Source organism: Chamaea fasciata, unplaced genomic scaffold (genome assembly GCF_029207755.1).
Source record: "Chamaea fasciata isolate MVZ Bird 193981 ecotype frontalis unplaced genomic scaffold, bChaFas1.0.hap1 SCAF_28, whole genome shotgun sequence".
NCBI classification, from domain to species: Eukaryota; Metazoa; Chordata; class Aves; order Passeriformes; family Sylviidae; genus Chamaea; species Chamaea fasciata.
Window position 1 is genome coordinate 4,861,646 of NW_027094113.1, and position 24,036 is coordinate 4,885,681.

At 61.0% G+C, this 24,036-nt stretch overlaps 1 protein-coding gene across 3 annotated transcripts; it reads right to left on the minus strand.

Annotated features, from left to right (window-relative positions):
* Positions 1-808: 808 nt before the first annotated feature.
* SH3GL1 (SH3 domain containing GRB2 like 1, endophilin A2) lies at positions 809-23,881 on the minus strand. 3 transcript variants are annotated; one of them, XM_066205748.1, is made up of 10 exons: positions 23,712-23,881; positions 9,189-9,257; positions 9,014-9,086; positions 8,332-8,475; positions 6,810-6,943; positions 5,760-5,918; positions 5,246-5,349; positions 4,465-4,589; positions 3,992-4,045; positions 809-2,593 (listed from the first exon to the last, which is right to left on the minus strand). In XM_066205748.1, exons 1-10 carry the CDS (start codon positions 23,754-23,756, stop codon positions 2,397-2,399), a joined length of 1,104 nt encoding a protein of 367 aa, XP_066061845.1. In that variant the 5' UTR covers positions 23,757-23,881; the 3' UTR covers positions 809-2,396. The 3 variants fall into 3 exon arrangements, with proteins under 3 accessions (XP_066061845.1, XP_066061844.1, XP_066061846.1); XM_066205747.1 differs by having other exon boundaries at positions 3,992-4,048; XM_066205749.1 differs by lacking the exon at positions 3,992-4,045.
* Positions 23,882-24,036: the final 155 nt, after the last annotated feature.

The following is a 24,036-nucleotide window of genomic DNA, read 5'->3' on the forward strand; positions in this document are numbered from 1 at the left end:
GGGCCCGCTGTGGGGCTCACCGGGCGCGGTGCGGCGCTCACCGGGCCCGCTGCGGGGCTCACCGGGCGCAGTGTGAAGCTCACCGGGCGCGGTGCGGCGCTCACCGGGCGCGGTGCGGAGCTCACCGGGCGCGGTGCGGGGCTCACCGGGCGCGGTGCGGCGCTCACCGGGCGCGGTGCGGAGCTCACCGGGCGCAGTGTGAAGCTCACCGGGCCCGCTGCGGGGCTCACCGGGCGCGGTGCGGGGCTCATCGGGCGCAGTGTGAAGCTCACCGGGCGCGCTGCGGGGCTTACCGGGCGCGCTGCGGGGCTCACCGGGCCCGGTGCGGGGCTCACCGGGCGCGGTGCGGGGCTCACCGGGCGCGGTGCGGGGCTCACCGGGCGTGCTGCGGGGCTCACCGGGCCCGCTGCGGGGCCGTTCCCGCAACTCCCGCAGCTCCCGCCGGCCCCGGGAGCGGCCGTGCCGGTGGGGGAGCCTCTGGGTCAGCGGATTGTGGAAGTGGTAGTTCGATTAAAGAGCAGTTCCTGAGCCGCGGGCTCCGCTTGGGGACATCCTGCCCTGGGCTGGGCCAAGGGGATGTGTGAGGAAATTCCTCCCCGGGAGGGTGGGCAGGCGCTGGCACAGTGTGCCCGGAGGGGCTGTGGCTGCCCCGGGAGCCCTGGAAGTGTCCAAGGGCAGCTTGGAGCACCAGGGACAGTGGGAAGTGTCCCTGCCCTTGGAGCACCAGGGACAGTCCAAGGTGTCCCTGCCCGTGACCTTCCGGGCCCCATCCAACCCAAACCACTCCCCGAATTCCACGACGCAGCCCTTAGAAAGAAGAAAACATTTAATACTTTCGTTCAGAGATACAAGTCAAGAATTGTGGGTTGGGTCATCATTTCTTTTTTTTTTTTTTCCCCCTTAAAAACCAGGAGAAACCATTACAAAAAAAAAAAAAAAAACAAACAAAAAAACCCCCAAACAAACCCAAAAAACAAACAACCCCGAAACGAAACAAAAAACAGACGTAGCGAGTTGTCCCAGCTGACAGAACGCGTTTCAATGCCCCCGAGGGGACGCCGGTGTCCCCGGGCCGTGGCCCTGGTCCCACCCGGGAGGGGACAGCGGGAAGGGTCCGCGGTCCCCCCTGCCCTGCTGGCAGCCGGGGGCTGCCCTGTGCCCCCCTGGGGCCGGGGTCACGCACACGGGGACAGACCCTGACAGAGCCGGGGGCAGCAGGGGCAGGGGAGCTGCAGCACAGCCCCCACACAGCCCCGGCGCTCCCAGAGCGGGGCCAGGGTCTGTCCCAGCCCCAGGAGGGGCACAAACCGCTTCTGTCGGCAGGAAGAACCACGGCGAGCTCTGCAGCCAAATCCCAGCCAGGACCAGGACAGCTGAGGGCGAGGGGTGGCACAAGGGACACCGAGATGAACCACCCCTGCTCCCGGCAGTCAGGGGGCACGGGGGCGTGTTGTCCCCGGGGGGGGGCTGTGGGCAGGGTGGGGCGCAGGGAAGGCACCTGGGGGCCAGGTGAGCCCCACAGGAGGGATCCTCGGGGAGGGGAAAGGTGCAGAGCCCTGGGCAGGGGAGCCACCACCTCTGCCCCACCACAGGGACACTGTGGCCCAGCTCCTCCTCTCCCCTTCCAGGTGGTCCTGAGTCAAACCTGGGAGAGTTTGTAGCAGGAAAAGCCTGAGGTGCAGGGAAAAGCCGCGGGCAGAAGGAGCAGCCCCCCCCGGGGGCCGAGCGCTGTGGGGAGGGGACACCCCCGCTGGCCCTGCAGGACGGGCAGGGACGGCTCCCAGAGCCCCGGGCAGGGCCCAGCACCTGCCCCGCAGGGCTGCCTTAGTGTTCTCCGGGTGTTTTAGTGTTGCTGTGCCCCGGCTCCCCTCCCCTGATCCCCCAGGACCCCGCAGGGACACCGGGGATCCCTGGGGACAGGGACTGGGGCGGGAGGTGGGGCTGGGGCTGCCCTGCCCTGGGGCCGAGTGCCCAGGACACATCCCTGCCCTGTCACTGCCACCTCTGTGTGTCCAGGACACATCCCTGCCCTGTCACTGCCACATCCCTGTGCCCAGGACACATCCCCGCTGTCCTACCTGGGTCATCTGGGCACTGGACCCAAAGGAAAAACAGGAAGTGGGGAGAGACAAGGACAAGGACAGGGACAAGGACAGGGACAGGGGCTGGGGGCGCACAAAGTACCAAAGTTCAAGCACCGACGGACAAAAAAAAAGAAAAAAGAAAAAAAAAAAAGAAAAAAAAGGAAAAAAAGAAGCAAAGAAGCGAACTGACGGGGGAAGGGGCCGCGGGACCCTTCTCGTTTGTTCCCTGGTGGCGCCCGGCCCCGAGGGGAGCGGGGAGGGCGGCGGGGCCGGCACGGAGCCGGGGACACTCGGGGCGGGGCCGGCGCCGTTTCACTGAGGTAGCGGGACCAGCACTTCCACGTAGTTGAGCGGGAAGAAGCCGGACTGGCCGTGGATCATCCCCTCGTACCAGTTCTCGTCGATCTGGTTGGTCAGGGTGATGATGTCGCCCTCCTTGAAGCCCAGCTCGCCGTCGTTCTCGGGCTCGAAGTCGTAGAGGGCTTTGCAGCAGGGCTGGTCCAGGGGGGCTGTGGGGACAGCGGGGACGCGTCAGCACGACCCCAGACTCTGCCCCGGCGCCGGGGTCCGCTGCCACGGGCTCTGCACCCGCCTGCACGGGCAGCGCTGCCGCCACCGCGTCCCTCGGGTGGCCGTCTTCCCTCTCCAGCCCCGTCCCAGCACACATCTGCCTCCAACACGCCGCGAGCTGCTCCCGCCGGGACTTCTGCACTCCAGCCCCAGCCGGACCACGGACGAGCCACTTGCCCCTCTGGAGAGGGGAGAAGCTGCCCTGCAGCTCAGTGGTGGGGTGGGACACGGAGGGGGACTCTGGAGGGGTCACCCCACACCTGGGGCGGAAGGAGGGACAGGACAGCAGCTGCTTCCCCGGCCACGGGGCTCCAAACCCATGAGCAGCCCCCCAAAACTCGGGAGAAGCCCGAAGTCTCATTCTGCCAGCTCAGCTCCAGGACTGAAGCATCACCTTTGGGCTGCAAAGGGAATTTCTGTGGGATGCATCCTGGGGGCTCAGCTCTGGAGCTGGGAGAATCCCAGTGGGAAGGGACAGAGCAGAGAGAGACCTCCAGGGACCCCCAGCCCTCCCCACCATGGGAATTTGGGAATCGCAGCAAGGACAGCCAGCACATCCAGCTGCTGAATATCCCTGGAAGCGTCCAAAATAACCAAAACACCCAAAAAAAGCCAGGCTGGACGGGGCTCGGAGCAGCCTGGGACAGCCCAGGATGTCCCTGCCCACAGCTGGGGTGGGATGAGATGGGCCTTGAAGGTCCCTCCCAACCCAAACCATTCCATGATTCCAGGACCCACAGCACGAGAGGAGCCCTCAGAAATCCCCACAAGCAGCAGCCAGACGAGGACGGGTTTGAGGGAACTCCCCAAACCGCCAGGCCGGTCCCACCACCACGGCCCTGCTCCTTCCCAGCACAACAGCTCCAAGCCCCAGCCCAGCTCCGGGATCCCAAGGTCCTGCGGGAGGAACCGCAGACCCCAGAGCACCCCACAACCCCTGTGAGGCCCTGCAGGGACCACAAACTGCGTGAGCTGAGGCTCTGCCTCCTCCCTCCAGCCTTCCACAGGGACACAGGGAGCAGGAGTGGGAGAGATCCAGGCTGGGAGCTGGTAAGAACAGGGAAATGCTGGAGGTGTCTGATCTCTCCTGGGAAAGCCCCTGATCCCCACGGATCAGGACTTGCCTGGGTGCTGGGAGCTGCTGCAGCTCCTCCGGGTGAGCCAGGCCCCGGGTTTTTTGGGGTGGAAAATCCCACGGGAGCGTGGCTGGGGTTAATTCAGGGCTCAGCACGGAGGGATGAGCAGCTCCAGGGAGCAGCAGCAGCAGCAGGGAGGAGCAGGCAGGAGGGACGGGAGGGGAGGCCACACACGGAGCAGTGCACAGGGAGGAAACTCACGGATACTCCTGACGGAGGCCCGGGACGGCTTGTCCGACCGGAAAGAGGCGGAAGCTGCTTCCAAACAAAAGAGAGACATGCTTAAACCCACGGGGACACGGGGACAGGCAGGGCCCCCAGGGAGCTGCCAGGAGGAACAGCAGGGCCCCCATGCTGTTAGGAACCCGCCGGGATCGGGGAGGGAGGGATGCGGAGGGATGGAAGACGAGGAGGGAGGGAGGCGTCAGTTTTCCTGTCTGGCACTGGCAGCGAGAGGCCCAGGCTGGAGACCCCTCTGGCACATCCCCAAAGCCAACACAGCGAAGGCTCCTGGCTCCCAGGAGGAAAGAAGCCGATCTGGAGGCATTCCCGAGGCTTCCCAGAGCCACAGGAGCATCCAGCAGACCCGGGAACGTCCTGTGCAGGCAGAGCAGCTGCCCTCCTCCCCTGGGAGGCCGCTCCAGAGGCAGAGCAAACACCTGGCACAGCCTTACCTGAGACTTTGGGGGTGGGGTTGCAGGAGAAGCCCCCGTTGGACTGGTCGGTGTCCCTGAAGTCGTAGCTCTCCCTGGGCTTGGGTTTGTATTCCCGCTTGGGGCGCGAGGAGGCCTCCCTCATCCTGGGACAGGGAGAGGGGACGTGGGCAAGGGCAGCAAGGGATGGGACAGGGTGGGATCAGCAGGGTGTTAATCCTCCCGGGGGCTGCAGGCAGGGGTGTGGAGACAGGCATTTGTACAAGCCCCTCCTTGCCCAGGGTTTGGGATCTGCCCTTGGAGAGGGCCCACACATCCCAGGAATTGCTGTCCCAGGGATCCCATTGCTCTGGAATGCTCAGGAATTCAGGCCAGCAGAGGACACTCGTGCTGTAGTTTGAAAGCTCGGGCTTGGCAGGATCCTCCCAGCTCCTCCCAGCTCAGAGCAGGCGCGGGATCCACTCCGCAGCTTCCCCCAGCAGGGAAGAGCAGCAGCACTGCCAGATCCCCCCAGAGTGGGGAGGAAGAGGAAGGAGAGGTGGGTGGGACCAGCCTTCCTCAGCCAGGATTTGGGCTGCATCAGACACCCAACTGAATTCAAATCCCAGCTGGAACAGCCAAAGGAATTGGCTTCTTCAGGGCCAGGTTGGGCAGGGCTGCCAGCAACCTGGGCCAGTGGAAGGTGTCCCTGCTCCATGAGCTCCCTTCCAGCCCCATCCACGGCTGCACTCTGTGATTCCAAGGGGGACCCAGGTGTCTCCAGAGGAGCCACAGGGATCCCTGGGAGCAGCCCAGGACTCACCTGCGCTTGAGCTTCTCGGCGAGCTCGTCCAGGATCTGCACGGCCTGCCTGTGGTAATCCAGCTGGGCGTCCACCAGGGCTGACAGCTGGCTCACCTGCTCGATCTGGGCACGAAGCAGGCTGGGATCAGCCCCTGGAGCCTCCTGCACGGGCCCCGGGGCTGCACTGGGCCAGGGGGAGCCCAGGGGGAGCTTTGGCTGAGGCTGAGCAGGACAGAGCCCATTTCCTGCCACTCCGGGTTTGCCAGCTGGGAAATCCTTCCCAAAGCCTTCCCAGCTGTGAAACCTCCCAAACTGATCCCCCTGAGAGGCTGTCTGGGGCCAGGCACGGGCTCTGCTCTGGCCAGGAGCTGGGGCAGGGCTGAGGAAAGGCCTGTCACCTCACCCAGCTCTGGGCTTTCCCGGAGCAGAACCACCCTCGGGACAAGAGGAAACGGGTGTGTAATCAGTGTCTCCCCCAGGAGATCGCACCCCAGGGCCACGGAACGCCCCCAGCCCTGCGCTCCCACACTCACATCTGTCTCCAGGAGGTTGTGCATGCTGGTCTCCGCCACTTCCTTGGACTCCTCAAACTTCTCCATGGCCTGCCGGAGCTCCTCGTCCGGGATCTTCCCCTGCCGCTTCTTCTTGTAGTCGAAGTCCAGGCGCCGCCCCTCCAGCTTCTTCAGGTGGTGCTGGGGGAGGATGGAGAGAAGAGGGAAGAGGGAAAAGCCAGAGGCTTGGGAGGGCAGCTCCAGTTACAGGCCGGGCTCACTGGTGTCAGACACCTGATCTCCCGTGGCTCCCACTTTTGCTGCAGGTGGGAGAGAGGCCCCAGGGTGTGACGGGGGAATGGTTCCACACCCTTTGCACTGAGGAAAAGGCTGCAGGGCTGCTCCCCACAGAAGCCTTTGGGGAAGGTGAGGAGCTGCGCTGCTCCTCTGAGCTCCGCAGGAGCTGCAGGGATCTCAGGACAGCAGAATGTGGGCTCTGGGCACTGCACTCCTGGATCTCAGGGCTGTTTAAAGCAGCCCCGGGGAACCGGGGTACAGACAGGCACTGAGGCAGCACTTGGCGGTTGTTTCACCCAGGACAGCACTGACAGAACTGGAGGTTGGGATGGATCCTGCTCCAAAGCCTGGGCTTGACTGTGTGCAGCACACAGGAGCTGCTGAGCTCCCTGTCGTCCCAGTGAGACCCCGGAGGGCTCCTTGGGATGCTGAGAGCTGAGGGGAGCTTGGAGCCCAAGTTCATCCCATCTGGGAGCTCACAGCACGAAGAGCCCAACTCAGCGAGCCCAGAGAGGGTGTTGGGATGTGTTCCCAGGGCACCCTCCATCAAACATGGCAAACGGAGAACCATTCCAACCTGCATCCAGCCTTTTGGGCTGCTCAGGAGCAGCAGGAGCAGCGCTGAGCAGGGAGGAAATACCAGAGAGTCTGGAGGGAGAGAACACACAGAGTGCAGGCAATTCCTGCCAGCCCCTGGTCCCCCCCACTCCAGAGCAGGCGGCTCCGTGCACCAGCAGCCCCAGAGCCCGGAGAGCAGGGAGAGGAGAGGAAACCACGGCGGGGGGGTGTGTTTACCTGGATCTCCTTCAGGTCTTTGTCACACAGGTTCTGCAGGGGATCAATGAAGTTTTGTTTGACCTCGATGTCCAGCGAGTCCTTCACCTCTGCCAGGCGCTTCATGGACTCGCCGGCGTCGAGGAGCGCGTCCCCTGCGGGGAGAGCAGCGGGAACAGGGCAGGGGAGGGGGAATTAAACACAGCCCAGGGGCTGCAGGAAGCCGCTGTGCACCCCGGAATCATGGAATGGTTTGGGCTGGAAGGACCGAAAGCCCATCCAGTCCCACCTCCCACTGTCCCAGGTTGCTCCAAGCTCGGAGGCACCCACTGAAACCTGTTCAGTTCCATCCTTTCCTAAGGCTCTGGCCACTCCGACGCTTCAGCCAGGCAGACTTGCAGCAAAGCATATTCAGTGCTGGCTTTTTAGTGCAGAGGAAACATTTAGGGATGATTTTTTTTTTTTTATCCCTGGGCAGCTTTGGCAAAACAATGGTTTGAGCAGTGCGTGAACACAGGAAAACACACGAGTGAGAGAGAGGGTCAAGGGAAAACATCTCTCCACTGTCCAGATGGAAAAATCAATAGAGCAGAAGTGTTATTTCAATTGTAATAACTCTGAAAAACCTGGAAGGGAGGGATGGAGTCCTCAACGCTGCTTTAAGGAGGCCATTAAGGAAATAGAGTTCAGTGTGTGCTCCTAAAAGCTTCCTTCTCTTGCTCTCCTCAGTCCCTGAGAGCCAGGAGTGATGCAGAGCTCTGAGCTGGCCAGGGAGGATCTCCAAAATCCTCTGTCAGTCCCCAAAGCAGCCAGAGGTTTTTAATTTTCCTGAGGCCAGGCAGCTCCTCCCTGCCCTGGCAGAGCCAGCTGTGCTGCCCCGGGAGCATCACGTGCGCCGGCCGAGGTTCCAGGGGATTAAAACTGATGTCAGCAAAGGCTGCACCTCCTCCTCCCCGCCACTCACACGTGGCCACAGGGAACAGCCACGCCACAAGATTCCTTGGCTACAGCCTCCCCACGGAATCACGGCAAGGTTTGGGCCGGAAGGGATCCTCAGGAGCTGTGTGAAACTCCCAATCTCGCCGTTCCGTTTAGAGGGAAGGTTTTTATTTTACATGCAGATTTATCTCAGCGTTTAGTAAGAAAGTGGATTGAGATCCAGGATACCTGGGATCACAGAATGACAGAATGGATTGGGATGGAAGGACCTTAAAGTCCATCCAGTCCCACCTCCCATTATCCCAGCCTGCTCCAGCCTGGCCTTGGACACTTCCAGGGATGCAGGGGCAGCCACAGCTTCTCTGGGCACTGTGTGCCAGGGGCTCACCCCCTCACAGGCGGGAAGTTTTTCCAATCTAACCCTAAACCTCCTCCCTTTCCCTTGGAATCTGCTCGTTCTGGAAGTTTCTGAACCCCTTTTAAGCCCCTCCACACTGTTCAGTTCGGTTTGGTTTCAGCCAAAACCCTTCCGGAATTCCGAGTGACACCTCGGGAGGGAATTCCAAGCCTCCCCCAGCCCGCCCCAGCCCCGGGGGACACTCACCGAAGTTGGAATCCTCTCCCAGCTCCTTCCCGTAGCGGATCATGCACTCCCCCAGCAGCCCCTCGGACTGGGGGTACCCGGGGTTCTTCACCTGCCCGCGGATCTTGGACATGGTGTTCAGCATGACCAGCTTGGCTCTGGAAGCTGCCACACAAACGCCTCAGCCTCTGCCCCCCTGCACTCCCTGCAGCCCTCAGCTGCTGCCAACTGGGGTTGTTGGTTTTTTTATTTTTCCTCCCCTCCTGCTACACCCCGAGCCAAGAGGCTCCATTGTTTCCATCCCCCAGAAATATCCCTCGCTGCGAGAAAAGGTTCTTTTCCAAGACACAAAGCAAAAATAGCTCCCCACGGCAGGGCCAAGGAAGGCCAAAGGAGTTTCCCCAGCCCTCCCAGGGTCCCTGGAGTGCTCCCTGGAGCAGCTGCCTGGAAGGATGCAGGGCTGACAGAGCCAGCCGCCCCTTCCCAGCCCAGAAACACTTTTCCTGGACATTCCGAGAAAAACGGGTCCCCTCAGGGCCTCGGGGTCTGAGCAAAGGCTGCATCCGCTCTGCTCCTGCTCAGCAGCCTGGATTCAGGGCAAGAGGGGTGCCCAGAGCTCCAGCTGATCCAAAGGCGGAGCACGAGGGACCTGCCTGATGTCCCTGTTTCCCTGGGAAGGGCACAGGGAGGTCCAGGCCCTCACCTGGGTTGGGCTGGAGGTACTCTATGGTTCTGGTCAGGACTTCTGTGACGGCCTTGCTGGTCAGGTCCACTTTCTGCAGGAGAGACCAGAGCCCCGTGAGGGTCAGCCCAGGGGTCCAGCCAACCCCACGGGAGCCACGGGGTGATCTGGGCGATTCCTCTGGGCCCCCACTCACCTTCTCCATCTCCTTGAAGTCATCGTCCAACTTGGTCCCCTCGGCCCCTCCAACCTTCTCGCTGACCAGCTGCGGAGAGAGGACGAGGGAGGAGGGTCAGGCACTGACTGAACCTTCCCCCCTCGTGGAGGAATCCCCCGGGAGGGAAAGGGAACAGGGATGGTCCTCACAGCACCTGCGAGAGACAGAGGTGACGGGAACAGCCCAACGCCCCTCAAAAAGTCCCCCCCAAACATCCCCGAGCACCCAAAGCTCAGCTCAGCCAGGATGTTCCTCTGTCACCAGGAGCTCCCCAGCTCCCCAAATCCCAGCCCACAGCTCCTGCTGCAGGAAACAAGCAGCACGGGCGTCTCTCAGCTCCGTTTGGAGCCAAGGGCTCCGTTCCACACACGGCAGAATCCAAGTTAAACAGGGAACGAACACAGTCGGCACAGAACAGCCCAGGGAGGCCAGAGCCACCACTCCGCCTCTGCTGCAGCAGCTGGCACCAGGGGATGGAGTTCTTGGGATGTTCGAGCAGCTGGGGAGTCAGGGCTCACCGTGTGCGAAGGTCTCAGCAGGATCTGGAGGGGATCCCTCGGCCCAAGACCAGCCCCAGCCCCTGATCAGCTCCGTCACCTGCCCAGGTGACCAGAGACCTGGTTTACCCACCCAAAGGGTCCCTTCCCTGCAGCCCGGGCAGGGGCATGAGGGGAGCAGCAGTGCCTGGGGACGCAGGACACGGGAATTGGCCACAACTGGAATCAGGAATGGCTGAGGGTGGAAAAGACCTCCAAGGCCATTGAGTCTGACTGTGTTCACCTCTAACCCCCGCCCCAAGTGCCACGTCCACGTGTTCTCTGGACACCTCCAGGGCTGGGGACTCCGCCACTGCTCTGGGCAGCTGTGCCAATGCCTGGCCATCCTTTCCCATGAACAAATTTTCCCTGATTTCCAACCTCAACCTTCCCTGGTGCAGCTTGAGGCCGTTTCCTCTGGTCCTGCTGTTCCCTGGGAGCAGAGCCCGACCCCCACCTGGCTGCACCCTCCTGCCAGGAGCCGTGAGGAGCAGATAGTGATTGTTTTGCCCCATGCAACAGCAAATTCCCCATCCAGACATCCAAAGTGGTCTGGGAAACCTGGCACGGGCTCCCAGGGCTCCACGGCGGCCCCGGGGCACTGCCAGGATTCCTCCTGTCTGCACTGAAAACTCCAGATCTGAAGGAACAATCGGGTTTGTTTACTCCAACATCAAATATTTGATTTTTATCGAGGCTTTCTTCCTCTGGAACACTCCAGCTCCCACGGGGATACAAAATGGGGCTGGATGTTCTCTGAGGAAGAGGGGGAGGGATCCCTGTGGGGAATCATCCACCTTCAGAGACATCGAACCAGGGGAGGGGAGGGGAGGGGAGGGGAAGGGGAAGGGGAAGGGGAGGGGAAGGGGAAGGGGAAGGGGAAGGGGAAGAGGAAGGGGAAGGGAAGCTCTCCTGGTTTGCCCAGCTCTGGATTTCAGTCCCCTGCTTTAATCCTCTGAAAAGGGACTTGGGACACAGCCAGAGCGAGCCAGGCTGGCCAATCCCTGCTCCCCCATCCCCGATCCCTGCTCCACGTCCGGCCAGCCCCTGGAAGCAGCTCCAGGGGTATCAGCACGGCCCAGGTGCCTGCAGGCGGAGAACCCATCCGAGTGTGATTTCCTGCTTTCCCCGGCCGCCTGCTGCCCTGCTGGGCTGGCAGCACACGCCCCAGCCCCGGGCTGGGCAGGCACGCTTCTCTCTCGAGCCTGGAGAACATCCCAGGAGCTGCTCCAGGCCTGCCAGGACAAGCTCGGCAGGGCACAGCTCTGCCCCAGCTGCCACCCGAGCCACAACGGGATCCCTTCCACCGAAGTCACACCTCCAGAAGCCTGCTCTGCTCCCCAACACACCTGGGAAGGGAGCAGCCACCCCAGGCAGCTCCAATCCCACTTTTCCCCCGGGATTTGTGGCCTGGGAAGCTGTGAACAAGCCCTGCCAGGGCTCTGCTCCGAGGGGCCCAGAATCCATCACCACAGCGATTCCCGAGGCTCCACACCCTCCGGAGAGCCCGGAGAAGGGAAGGAGGCAAACCCCCCCTCATTTCCAGGCTAATTTAATCCTCCTTTTGACGTCCAAGAAACGCTGCTGCTGCCCTGCTGGGAGGGAATAATAAGATGGAGGTTCTGTCCCTGCTGGCTCTAATTAAACTGGGAGGCATCAGCGCAGGGGGAGAGGAGGAGCGGGGCTCCGTCCCCACATCCCCACGCTCCCAAACCCCTCGGGAGGGGAGACAAACCCACACAGACCCCAGACACGAGCCTGGAGGCGCAGCCACCGGCTCCTTGGTTAACCCGGAGCCAAACTCCCCAAGCGGCACACGGTGCACGGAAGGAAGGAAGGAAGGAAGGAAGGAAGGAAGGAAGGAAGGAAGGAAGGAAGGAAGGAAGGAAGGAAGGAAGGAAGGAAGGAAGGAAGGAAGGGTTTATCCATACACTGCCTGCCTCAAGGGAACTGGAAGGCAGCTGGAAGAACGCTGGTGCTGCGGATTCCAGCGGCCCTTCCCCCAGGAAGCAGCTATGGGGCTCTTTTGGAGGATGTGCTGACAATTCTCCTGCATTTTCATTTCTTCAGCAGCCAGGAGAAGGTTTGGGATCCACCCGTTCCCCCGGCTGGGATCTAACCTCTGCCGAGGGCCAGGCTGGGAATGTGGGAATGGTTAAAAACCAACCCCAACATTCCCAGGGAGCGGAGGAGCAGAACAAGCCTGGCCTCCCTGCTCTGCGGACGGGGCACAGCCAAGGGTTCAGCCCGGGAGCCTGGGGCCAAACACGTCCCAGAGCAAATATTGGCGCAGGGCGCTGCAGCTGGGCGGCACGGCCAGGGCAGATCAACCGGCTCCCGGCGATTCCACCTGCGATCCCACCCACGCGGAGCGAGGGGAGGGCTGAGGGCTCCCTCACTTCCAGGCGCGTGTAACCCAAAGGATTGGGCTCCCAGCTGCCCCAGAGAGCTCCGGTGTAAATGCACAGTGTAAAGCTGGCTTTTGGCGGCTGTGCCGTGTTATGTTCTGTTAATGGAATTACGAAAAGGGATTTTCTCGAATCGCTTGGGCGTGTTTTCTGATTGTGACACAATGTGAGTGGTAAGAGGACGGGGTTTTTTTCTTTGTGACCTCTGGACTGACCGAAGCCAAAAATTATGGGGGAGAGGTGATCACCTCACAGCCCTGCAGCAAGGCTGTTGGATTTCTGGGTTTTTATCAAAATAAAACCAGCCAGGACCCATGTTACCAAGACAGAGTGGAGCCGCTCACAAATAAATCTATCAGATAAGATGATTTGTGATACCTGAAACTGAAAAGAATGTTTTAATATCTACTGAATATGTAAAACAGCAATCCTTAAAAACAAGTAATTGAAAGAGAGAGGTGTGTGCTTTCTGCTGAGGCACCCCAGCTGGAACTGTTTGCTCTTATGTCTCCTAATTGTCTATTTTTAATTTTTATTAAACTTAGACATTTTGAAAAGCTGGAGCGTTTTTCACAGCTCCAACCTGAGATGGGAGCACAGGGAGGTGCCTGGGATCCCTGGGGCGCAGGGGAGCGTTCCCTGAGCTCGGCATCCGGCCAGGCTGGTCCTGGGGAGAGCTCATCCAGAGGGATTGGACACAACCCAGAGGGATTCCACCCCAGGCTGCTCCAGCCACGCTCCCCAGCCCCATCCTGGAGCTCAGGGGGGATTCCTGCAGATTCCTGAGCAGGGCCATGGGAATGGGAATGACCCCCGGGCCCAAACCCCCCGTGGGGGCAGATCCCGGGGGATGGAAGAGTTGGAATGTCGGAACAAGCTGCCGTGGGGCCGGGGAGAGGCAGGAATGCCGTGTGTGCACAGAGGGATGCACAGGGACCCTCCTGGCAGCCGGGCCGGGGGAGGAACCCGGGAATGCTGCTCCCAGCTCCCTGGAGTCCGCCTGGGATGTGAATTCAGGAGCACGGAGAGATTCGGGGAGCAGAGTTGGGCAGTCCCAGCTGGGGAATTCCTGCATCAGGCCAGCTGCAGAGGTGGGACAGATGTGGAGAAAAAAACAAACTCCAGGTGGTTTTTTGGGCTGCACCATCAGCAAAATCCCTGATAAACCTGGGAAGGTGCCAGCAGCCAAACCTCCCCCGAGTCGAGGAGCTCCTGGAGAGCTGGAGAAGGGCAGATTCCAGCACATCCACCCTGCAGGGCTCATCTGCCCAGCTCAGGGATGAGGGAGCCCAAGCCCGTGTTATTTTCTGCTCATCACCAGCTTCCCCACGGGATTTCACAGGCCTCGTTTTAATATTTTGCTCTCCAGCCTTTAAATATTTTAAAACGGAAAATTATCCCTAATTCCCTCAGCCTCAAACAAGCAAAACACACCAAGAGAAACCCAAAAAAAAAATGAGAGTGGTTTTTTTTTTAAACTCGCTTTCTTTTTTTCCACCGCAGTCAGCCCTATTTATAACACATCAAACATTTGCCATCCTTGCAATCAAAACAGTTCCCTACAGCCGACTGAAAACCTTTTTTCCTGCAGACTCTGGGGTATCAAAGCCTTCCTCTTCCTCCTCTCCACCCTCCCAACGGCAAGACGCCCTCAAGAAATACAAAAACAAACCCACAGGAGAGCAAACGGGGGGGAAAGGCAGCCCACAAACCCAGGGAACAAGGGCTGGGAATGTTCTGAACCCCCAAAGCTCGGCACACACACGGAGGAGAAGGAGTTAAGGGTTGGCTGGGATGGCTGGTGCCCCACGGCACGCATTTGTGGGATGCTCTGTAAGACCTAAACAGAGGCAGCAGCACGTCCCCAGCTCAGCAGGGCGTGACTCCCCGGCACTCAGCTTCGTTTTGGGTCATGCCCATCACCCCGCGGAGCCAACGCGACCCTCCCCAGCGCCGTGCGTGCGTTTGGGCCTGGGAGCCCAGCAAAGGGCTTCAGGCACTCGGCCAGTGGGACAAACTGGACAAACCTCCTGGAGAAACACACCAGCCCAGCTGCAGCCCCTGGAAAAGCCTGGGGCTTCTCCTGGAGAGCCCCACTCGGCTCTGCTGCCACGGAGGCTCCCGGCAGGACCAGCTGGTCCTGGCAGGTGTCCTGGGCCATCCTGGGATCCAGCTTTGCTGGGCTCAGCCCATCCTGGGATCCCAGCTCAGCCCATCCCGGGATCCAGCCCTGCTGGGCTCAGCCCATCCCGGGATCCCAGCTCAGCTTATCCCGGGATCCCAGCTCAGCTTATCCCTGGATCTCAGCTCAGCCCATCCCGGGATCCCAGCTCAGCCCATCCCGGGATCCCAGCTCAGCCCATCCCTGGATCCCGGCTCAGCCCATCCCTGGATCCAGCCCTGCTGGGCTCAGCCCATCCCAGGATCCCAGCTCAGCCCATCCCTGGATCCCAGCTCAGCCCATCCCAGGATCCCAGCTCAGCCCATCCTGGGATCCTGGCTCAGCCCATCCCAGGATCCCAGCTCAGCCCATCCCAGGATCCAGCCCTGCTGGGCTCAGCCCATCCCTGGATCCCGGCTCAGCCCATCCCAAGATCCAGCCCTGGTGCCACCCCTGGAGCAGCAAGCAGGCCGGGCTGGGGTGAGCTGGGCACACCCACAGCACAGCTCACACGGATCTGAGCAACTCCTGACCTACTTTGAGCAGAGGAAAACAGATCCCAGTGTTCATTGTGCTGAGCAGGGGAGGAACAATCACCTCCAGCACATTCCCAAGTTCCCAGTGGCTGCCCCATCCCCGGCAGTGCCCAAGGCCAGGCTGGATGGGGATGGAGCAGCCTGGGATGGTCCAAGGGTGGGAATCCATGACCTCCAAGGTCCCTTCCAACCCAAACCAGCCTGTGATCCCGGGATTCCTCATATCCCCTCCTGGCAAACCGGAGGAGGAGGAAGAGCAGCCGGAGCTCTCGGGCTCCCGCCCCTCCGAGCACACCCTGCTGCTGGTTCCCAAAGTCACCCCCATGGCTCTGACCGGCCTGGGGACGCTCCACCGGCCTCTCCAGTGTCTGATCCTCCGGACAGACAGCTCCCAGGAGCATCTCCCCTCTGTCACCCAGCTCCCAGCCCTCTCCTGCAGCTCCGTCCCTGCGTTTCCCCCATTCCCATCTCCCAGTCCTGGCTGAGCCCGGCACGCCAGGGATGAGCCCCACGACGGAACCAGGGAATTGCTGCCCTGGGAAAGACCCGTGCCAAGGCACCCGAGGTGCCCGGCCGCCCCCAGACACGTGCAGAGGGAAAACGTGGCTGGGCACACCCCGGGCTTCCCACCCCCTCAGCAGCTGAGACCGGGAGCTCTCCCCTCCCCAAGCGCCGCAGGAATTCCTGGATCTGGAGCAGGAAGGTCAGCCTGGAACAATGAACAGCTCCTTCCCTTCCCTGTGAGGAGGAAAAGCTTCCCGGTGACCTCGGGGCGTAATCTTATCCTACGGACAGCGCGGGGAAGAGCTGCACAGGCGGCGGCTCTGCAGGAGCCACCTGCCAGCCCTCCTCCTCCTCCTCCTCCTCCTCCTCCTCGGCGCCGGGTGACTCATCTCCATCCAGCAGATGGGCTGCAGGAATGAGGACAGCGGGAATTAAAGGCAGACGCGGGATTTCAGCAGCGCCGGGCCAGCCCGGGGCGCCCCGAGGATGCTCCGCAGTGCACCTGCTCCTTCCCGGCTTCGGGAATTCCTCCTCTCCCGGGCTGCGGGGCAGAGCTCACACCCTGCCCGTGACCCCTGCTCACCAGGCTCCTGCTCATCGGGGCCAGCTCCTTTTTCCAGCAGGAGACAGAGGGCCCGAGCCCAGAGCAGACCCATCCCAAGGGATGAAGGTTTCCATAGGAGTCCTGGAATGGGTGTTGGCACCTCCCAACAGCCATTGCATCCTCTTTTCTCCTGTTATTATTTCTCACACGCCCTGAACCAAACCAGACACGATTTCTATTCAGCTGGGGGAAAAAAAATTAAAAATAAAATCATGGAATTAGGTCAAGTTCCAGGGAAAACACAAACGTGTAGGGAAGCAGCAGCAGCTCCTCTCTCCCAGCAATGATTGCCCCTCACACACTCCCAGTGGCTCCAGCAATTGAGAGGAAGGTCACTAAACTGAGGGGAAACGTGGAATTCTGGCCTCGCAGCCAGACTTCCTGAGCCGCGTCCCCGTGTCCTGTCCCAGGGAATCACAGCCCAGCGTCTCCAGAGCTGCTGAGCCATCATCCCTGGGCAGCACCCAGGGGGGCAAAGGCTCCTGGCCCTGGGGACTTGGAGCTGCTCCTGAGGTGGGACAGAAAACCGCAGAGCACTGAAGGTGCCTCCCAGGAACTGCAATCCTTGTTTGCTCCCAGCTGCAAAGCTTCAGGAGGAGCGGGCAGCAGCCTTGTCCTGCAGTCGGCACTGGGAGGGTCGGCCCGCTCGGTGCTCCGAGGCATTTCCCGAAAAACAAGGGGGAAAGGAGGGAGTGGAGGGTGTAAGACACCTGGAAAAACCACCTCCCTGAGGTGCAGGGCACTGCTGGGATCCCCAAAGCAAGGATACAGAGGAGGAGCTGGGAAGGAGCCAGAAAACCTCTGGATGCGCAGGATGAAGGGAGCGAGCCGGGCTGGCGGGACACAGCGAGCTGGGGACACGGAGAGCCGCTTGGACACGGCTCTGCAGCCACCAGGGAGAACCAAGAACACCCAAAGGAAGGCAAGGTCCTGCTCCTGGCCCGAGCAGAGCACGTTCCACACGGCGTGCACAGACATCAAAGGGGACACAAACGGCCGAGGATGCTGCCAACACCCCTTTCCCCGGCGGCTTTGAATTCTAGGAAAAGCTCCGCGGCTATCGGGGCAGGGCACGGCATCCTAAGGAAAGGGAGAGCGGGGACGAGCGGCCCCAGCATCCCTAAGGCTGCCGGATCAAACTCCTGCACCAGGAATCCCCTTCCCAGGGACCCTGTCAGCTTCCAGCCCATCCAAGGTGCTGCTGAATCCGATTTTTCCCTCACTGCGCACTGAGACTCGTTTTGGAATGGTTTAAATGGGATAAAATGGGATAAATGGGATAAAATCCCACCCCCCAGCACTTGGCATCACTGTGACCCTCCTGCCCCTGCCTCCCCAGGGACTCTGTCAGCTTCTCCAGGGACTTTCAGCTTCCCCAGGGACCCTGTCAGCTTCTCCAGGGACTTTCAGCTTCCAGCCCATCCAAGGTGCTGCTGAATCAGTTTGTTTTTTTTCCTCACTGCACACTAAGACTGGTTTTGGAATGGTTTAAATGGGATACATCTCCCCAGCACGTGGCATCACCGTGACCTTCCCGCCCTGCAGGCAGAGCCAGAGGCGGCCCAGAAATCCTGGGAGATGACTTTTGGATGGTGATTTATCCCAGGCTGGAGCCTTTGCCCTTTAGGACTGCCCCAGCACAACCAGGAGGAGCTTTACTGGGACAAGAGCTCCTCCAACAACTGGCACCCCGGATTTGTGCTGCCCCAGCTCCCTGGGAACCACGGACACAGCCAACGAGATGGTTCCTAATCCAGGGAAGAAAATCAGGGAATAAAAACCACCCCAGCACCTGCTCCTGCAGTGGGTTTGCTTCGGGTGTAGGGAATTGTTTTTCTGCCTTTTTCATCGTGGAAGTGGCAAAATCAAGTTTAAACGCAGCTAATTGTGGGATGCCAAACGAGATTTGGTCAGGAAAGTGGTTAATAAATTATCACTGGAGAACAGCCTGGCCCAGCCAGGGGGTGCAGCCGGGTTTTCAGGCTCTACGATGAATTATGAAGCATTTTCTCAATTAGGAAAAGCCCTTTAAAGCTTTAATCATGCAAATTTAACCTTCTGTCTCAAAGACAGAATTTCATTATGGAGATGTTTAACTCATCTTTTATTTTTTTTTTTTCCCCTTTGTAGCAGAGAAGCAATTTAATTAGCGACAGCACCGTGAACTTTATTAATAGCCAGGCATTAGGAGATCCTAAAAATTCCCAGTGGCTTTAAAAGGACCGGTTCTATTAATTAGCTATTGGTGGCAAGGCTGGGAGGGGGGTCACAGGCTTTTCTTGGAGCAATCCTGATGGATTCTCCATCCACTGGGAGAGGAGCAGGAGCTCGGGCACCTCCAGGCACCCCAAAAACCAGGAGAGGAACCCCCGGCACTGCCTCAGCCCTGAGTCTGGGCCAGGCACGGCCCCTTCCTGCCAGCCGCTGAGGGGGACGGGAAATCTGTAAAAAAATACTAATTATCACTTTTATAATGACGGGGAGAGGCCGAGGTGGGCCGAATCCCGCCCTGAGTCCCACCACAGAGCAGCTGAGGAAAAGGGAAGCTCTGGGATGCTGTGGGGCTTTCCCAGCCCCATGAATGGGATCTTTCCCATCTGATCCAGGGAGGGAGGCTGGGACAGGGCCCAGCTCAGGGGGAGCAGGACAGGATCAGCCTCCTGCCTGCCCCCACTGGGGCAGCACATCCCAGGCTGGATCAACCCTGCACTGAAGGCTGGCGAGGGGCAGGGACAGCGACCTCAGGGCTTATGAAACACCAGCAGGGCCGGGGTGCAGCGCTGGGTTTCCGTGTGAACGAGTTCAGCTGGAATTACACAGCCCAAACCTTCCAGGGATTAGGGATTTATTTTATTTCTGGGCTTCTCAGCAGTTCCCCATCGTGCCTGGGGAGCAGCCTGCCCCGGGAGGGGCAGCAGCAGCAGCAGCCCCTCGCATCCCAGCAGACACAATTCCCTCCCCAGGGACAGGCTGGATTTTGGGATTTGTGCAGCCTCAGGCAGCAGGAGCTGCCCCGCTCCCTCCCCAGCCCCCGGAATTCCCACAGGGATGGGGCTGGTGGCCCTGGCAAAAGGCACTGCCATATGCAGGGATGGGGGAGAGAGAGAGAGGAGGAGGAAGAAGGGAAAGAAAAACAAGTGCTGAAGAAATGAATCAGCTTTTACAAGGCAGGCTGCCTGAGCTCACCCCCGTTTTGCTCTTTCCCAGGAGGAGAGCAGTGGCAGGGAAAAGGGGGAGGAAGGATTTCCTCCTGCCGCATCCAGGAGCCATCAGCTGGATGAATCCAGGATTTCAGGCGGGTGACGTGGATCCAGCATCCCGGGGCCACATGACCCCCCCGGGCCTGAGTCACGGATCCTTCCCCCATCCCAGATTCCCGCAGCTGCACGAACAGGATAACACTTTCCCTGGCTGACACCAGGCACGGCAAGGGGAGCCCACGGAGCAGGATATGGAGGGCTGGAGTTCCCCAGCTCTGTTTTCTGCCTCTGCCTTCCAGGAATGGGAGCTCCCGTTCCTGCCAGGGCTGCAAAAAGAACCTTAAAGGGGGGGGCGGGGGGGGGGGGGAAGCCAATTTATAGGAAACAATCCCGGAACAATGAAACCTGCTTGGTTCTGGGGCTGCTCAGCTCCAACAATGATTCATGAGCCAACACAGGGCTGGGGTCTGATGCCAGATCACCCAGGAAAAGGAGAGGGAATCCACAGGACAACAGCCTGGCTGCAGGTTTTCCCCTGGATGCGGCAGAGGCACCTCTGGGAGTGCCCAGTAGCATCAGCCAAGCCTGAGGGGATGCGCTGGCACCTCATCCCTGTCCCCAAGAGGTTTGGGGACACTCAGCCTCCGCTTTCCGTCCGCCACACGTGGAACCATGGAATGGGGAGGGCTGGAAAAGAGCTCGAAGAGCACTGAGCCCAGTCCCAGGCCCACCACTGTGTCCCCAGGTGAGCATCCACACGCTGTTTGAACACTCCAGGGATGGGGACGCCACCGCTGCCCTGTTCCTACGCCTGACAACCTTTTCCATGGAAAAAAAATTTGCATGAATATCATATTTCAGCCTGGCTGAGGCCGTTCCCTCCCTGCTGTCACTCGTTCCCTGGCAGGAGGGAGCTGTGCAGAGGAATGAGGTCCCCCCCGAGCCTCCTTTTCCCCGTGGGTCTGCAAACACACCCCCAGCTGCCGGCAGCCAGGGGAGGACGCCTTGGGATGGATCCCGGATTAACGCGGAAAGATAAACGCAGGGGAATGCAGCCCAGGTTAATGTTAACACAGAAACATCAGGTGCCGTGGGACAGAGGTTGGCAGGAGGCTCCAGGCTGGCAGGAATCAGCAAAATCCCTCGACTCCGCAGTCCAAATTCCCGTGTGCAGACAAGGAGCGCGGAGCCCGAGGCTGCCAAATCCCTCCCACAGGAATTCCCTGCTCCCCGCTCTGCTCACGGGGTGCTGGCACAGCCTCCCAAAGATGCTGTGGCTGCCCCAGCCCTGGAAGAGCCCAAGGCCGGACGGGGCTTGGAGCACTCTGGGATGGTGGGAGCTGTCCCTGCCCATGGAATGGGATGAGCCTTAAGGTCCCTTCCACCCCAAACCATCCCAGAGACACCTCCCGCCTCCAAGAGAAAGCCTGGAGAGGCCAACGGGAGCAGGGCTGAGCTAATATCACAACACCCAAAACGAACAGCAAAAGGCAAAAAAAGAGCTTTTGGAAGGTTCACCTGAGAAAGGGAAGGAAAAACCCCACATTTGAGACGTGCTCCCGCATTCGAGAGCCGAGCAGCAAAGTCACCGCAGAGAGAACCTCGGCTGGGGAGGGAAGAGAGGAAACCCGGGGGGAAGTGAAGGAAATCCCAGAGCGGCAGCTCCAGGAGCAGCGACCACAAAGGCCAGAGAAAAGGGGAAATGCCCCCAGCGCTGGAGGCACGCTGCGCCCTCACCGGCTCTGGGGCACACTCCCGCGCTCAGCTCGGAGCAGGAGCCGCAGCAGCACCTGGGGAAGCTCCTGGAGCACGGAGAGCATTCCCTGCCGGCCTGGGAGCAAAGGGGCTACTCATGGTCAAAAACACCTCTGGGAGCCTCGGGAGCTGTCACCAAACTCCGGGAAACGCGTGTGCGTCGAGGGCGGCTGAGTTTTAATCAGCACTTGCCTTTTGCCCGTCTGGACGTGGAGGAGAAGGTGGCTGGGCCCCTGGGCCCAGGCAGGCCTGGCGGGGTTCAGGCTCGGCTCACACAGGCGCTGGGAGCACGTCAATCCAGTCTGGGGTGACGGCAGCGCCCGCGGCTGAGCCCCAGACCGGCTGGGGTTGGAAGGGACCTTGATCCCATCCCGTCCCACCCCAGCCATGGCAGGGACACCTCCCACTGACCCAGGACACTCCAAGTGTCCCGCCTGGCCCTGGGCACTGCCAGGGGTGGAGGGAGATGAGCTGTGAGGTCTCCTCCAAGTCAAACCCTCCCGTGACCCAGGGGCAGCACCCCCAGCAGCTGTGCCGGGATCCCACACCCGTGGGCTCCGCAAAGGGACCTCACACCAACCCTGGATTCATCCCTCGGTCCCCGGAGAGCTCCCAGGCGGCTCCTGCTGCCAGGTGAGCCCGAGCCAGGCAGGATTCCCGGGATCACCCAGCCCTGGTGACACCCCCGGCGTTCCCTCGGGACTCCCTGGGAACAGCAGCCCGTCCTGCCCACTGCAGGATTTTAGGATTTACAGGAGACTTGCAGGATTTTAGGATTTACATCAGTTTGTAGAAAACCCAAAGGGTGCAAAGGAAGCTGTTTCTGCAGCAGGAGGTCCCTGGGAATTCCAGACGAAACCTTGGAGCAGGCAGGGACTTCCCACCCCGCTCCCAGCTCCACGCTGCTGCTGCTTCTCCCCCTTCCTCACAACGTTTCCTCCAGCTTTCCTGATTTTTTTAGAGAACAGTTCGCAGCGAACAGGCAGAACCTGTTCTGGACGCACTCTGGAGCTGCTCCCCACCCGCAGCATTTGCCAGCACGACTCAGATTTTTATTTCTTTTTTTTTTTTTTCTAGGATACTCCGGGCTCTCTCCTGCGTGTGGGCGCCCGGCTGCCTCACCCAGGGGAGACGTGGGCTTGGAGGAATCACATGGGATGAGGCCCAGGAGCCAAGCCCTGCTCCCTCTGGATCCTACAGGGATCCCAAAGCCCCCGGGGTCCCTGCACGCCCCGCTCCTGGCCCCGCTCTCCTTCCATTAAGGACAGAAGTGGAACAAAACGTAACATTTTAGGAAAGATCTTCCACATGTTGGGCTTTGGCAGCGTTTGATGGGTTTGAAGGGAGCCAAAAAATAACTAATCCTCCCCCTCCTTCAGCCAAGGGCTGAGCGGGACCAGAGGGGGGAAAGGGAAGAAAAGGGGGAAAGGGAAGAGGAGACAAAAAAAACGGCCAAACTGGAACCAGTGACTTCCAGTTTCCAGTCAGAGCATCTCTAAATCACAGACATCTCTGTCCCCGGAGCACTGCAAGGGGGTGGCAGCACCTCTGGCAGAATTCGTGATTCCTCCAAAAAATCCCAGTTTCATCAGGGGTTTAAAATGATATTTTTGGGTTCGGGAACACGTTGGTCCTGAGTCACCGGAGGGTTTTCACCTCCTGACACCAGCACGGCACATCCCGGGCCGGCAAAATCCTCCCACAGCGAGCTCCCAGCACGACCTTTCCCCCTGGAAGTGGTGAAAAAACCTCACCTCGCCATCCTCCAGTGGGCTTGGTGGGAAAAGGGGTGGGGGGTGACTTCAGGGATTTGTTATTTTGCTTTGCTGGGTAAATAAAATGGATTTGGGGAAGCGGAGCTGAGGAAGGAGGTGACACACGTCGCACACAGGGGTGGGATGAGCCGAAAGGGTTGAAACTCAGCGATGGAAAACACGATCCGTGCCAAATTTATCTGGAATTTAAAGCAGGGGCAGGAAAGCAGCAGCGGGGGGGGGGGGGATTTGTGATTCCTGACTCGTTCCCAAAAGGCACTAAGAAAACCTCACAACTGTTAACAGGAAGCGGTGGGAAGGGTAATTCTGCTCGGGGGGATTGGGAATGGCCACCCCTCACTGGAGGCTGAGGGGAAAGGTGTTCATGAACCTTGTTTGAGGCCGATTCCCACACGGAATTGTGGAATGCTTCGGGTTGGAAGAGACCTGAAAGATTCCATCCCATCCCACCCTTTCCCCTATCCCCGGCTGCCCCAAGGCCAGCCCGGCCCGGCCTTGGGGACGGGGAATTCGGGGGAAGAGCCCCAAGGACGGCACACAACCCCCGGCCGCAATTCCCGACCCCGAGGGGCTTTTTCCGACCCCCCCGGGGCCTTTCCCCCGCGCCCGGGGCTCTCCCACCGGCCCCACAAGAGCCCGAGGCCGGTTACCGGCGGCCCCGGCCCTCCCCGGCGATCCCGCCCGTCCCGGGGCCGGCTCCGGCCCGGCTGTGCGGCTTTTGGGAAGGGGGACTCGCCGCCCAAGTGACCCCACCGCGTCACCCGCGCCCCGGTCCCCGGCGGAGGGGTTTGTCCCGGGCCCGGTGCCGGCGGGAGAACGGCAGCGCCGAGCCCGGGCTGCCCGAGGGCTCCCGGGCCCGGGATCACCGGGACGGCACACGGAGAACCCGGCGATACGGGACCGGGACACCGGGCGGAACCGGGGGAGGCCCCGCACCGGGATGCCGGGAGGGGACCGGGCACGGCCGGGCCGGCTTCTCCGATCCGGTAAGGGCCAACGGCGGCGGGCTGCGCGGCGTCTCACCTGAGTCGCTTTGTAGAACTGCTTCTTCAGCCCCGCCACCGACATGGTGCCGGTGCCGGTGCCTGGCCCGGTGGCGGCGGGGGCCCCGGTGTGCGGGCGGCGGGACGTGCAGCGGGGGCGGCGGGAGCCTCGGGAGCCTCAGGACGCTCCGCCCGTCCCAGCCCGGCCCGTCCCCGCCGCCGCCGCTTCCGCCGCCGCCCGGCCCCGCCCCCGCCGCCGCCACCGAGCGGCGCGCGGCCCCTGCCGGCCGGGCGGAACCGGAGCGGCGGCGAGAATCTCTCTGTGGCCGCAGGCGGGACGGGCGCTCGTGTTGGGAGCCGCCCGT

What these genes read in the sequence shown, in the direction of transcription:
- SH3GL1 (XM_066205747.1), bottom strand. Translation starts at nt 23,756, where the DNA reads ATGTCGGTGGCGGGGCTGAAGAAGCAGTTCTACAAAGCGACTCAG. An exon ending in ACTTCAAGGAGATGGAGAAG is followed by an intron (nt 9,087 to 9,188) that starts GTGAGTGGGGGC and finishes TCTCTCCTGCAG; the next exon opens with AAAGTGGACCTGACCAGCAA. An exon ending in AAGACCTGAAGGAGATCCAG is followed by an intron (nt 5,919 to 6,809) that starts GTAAACACACCC and finishes ATCCTCCCCCAG; the next exon opens with CACCACCTGAAGAAGCTGGA.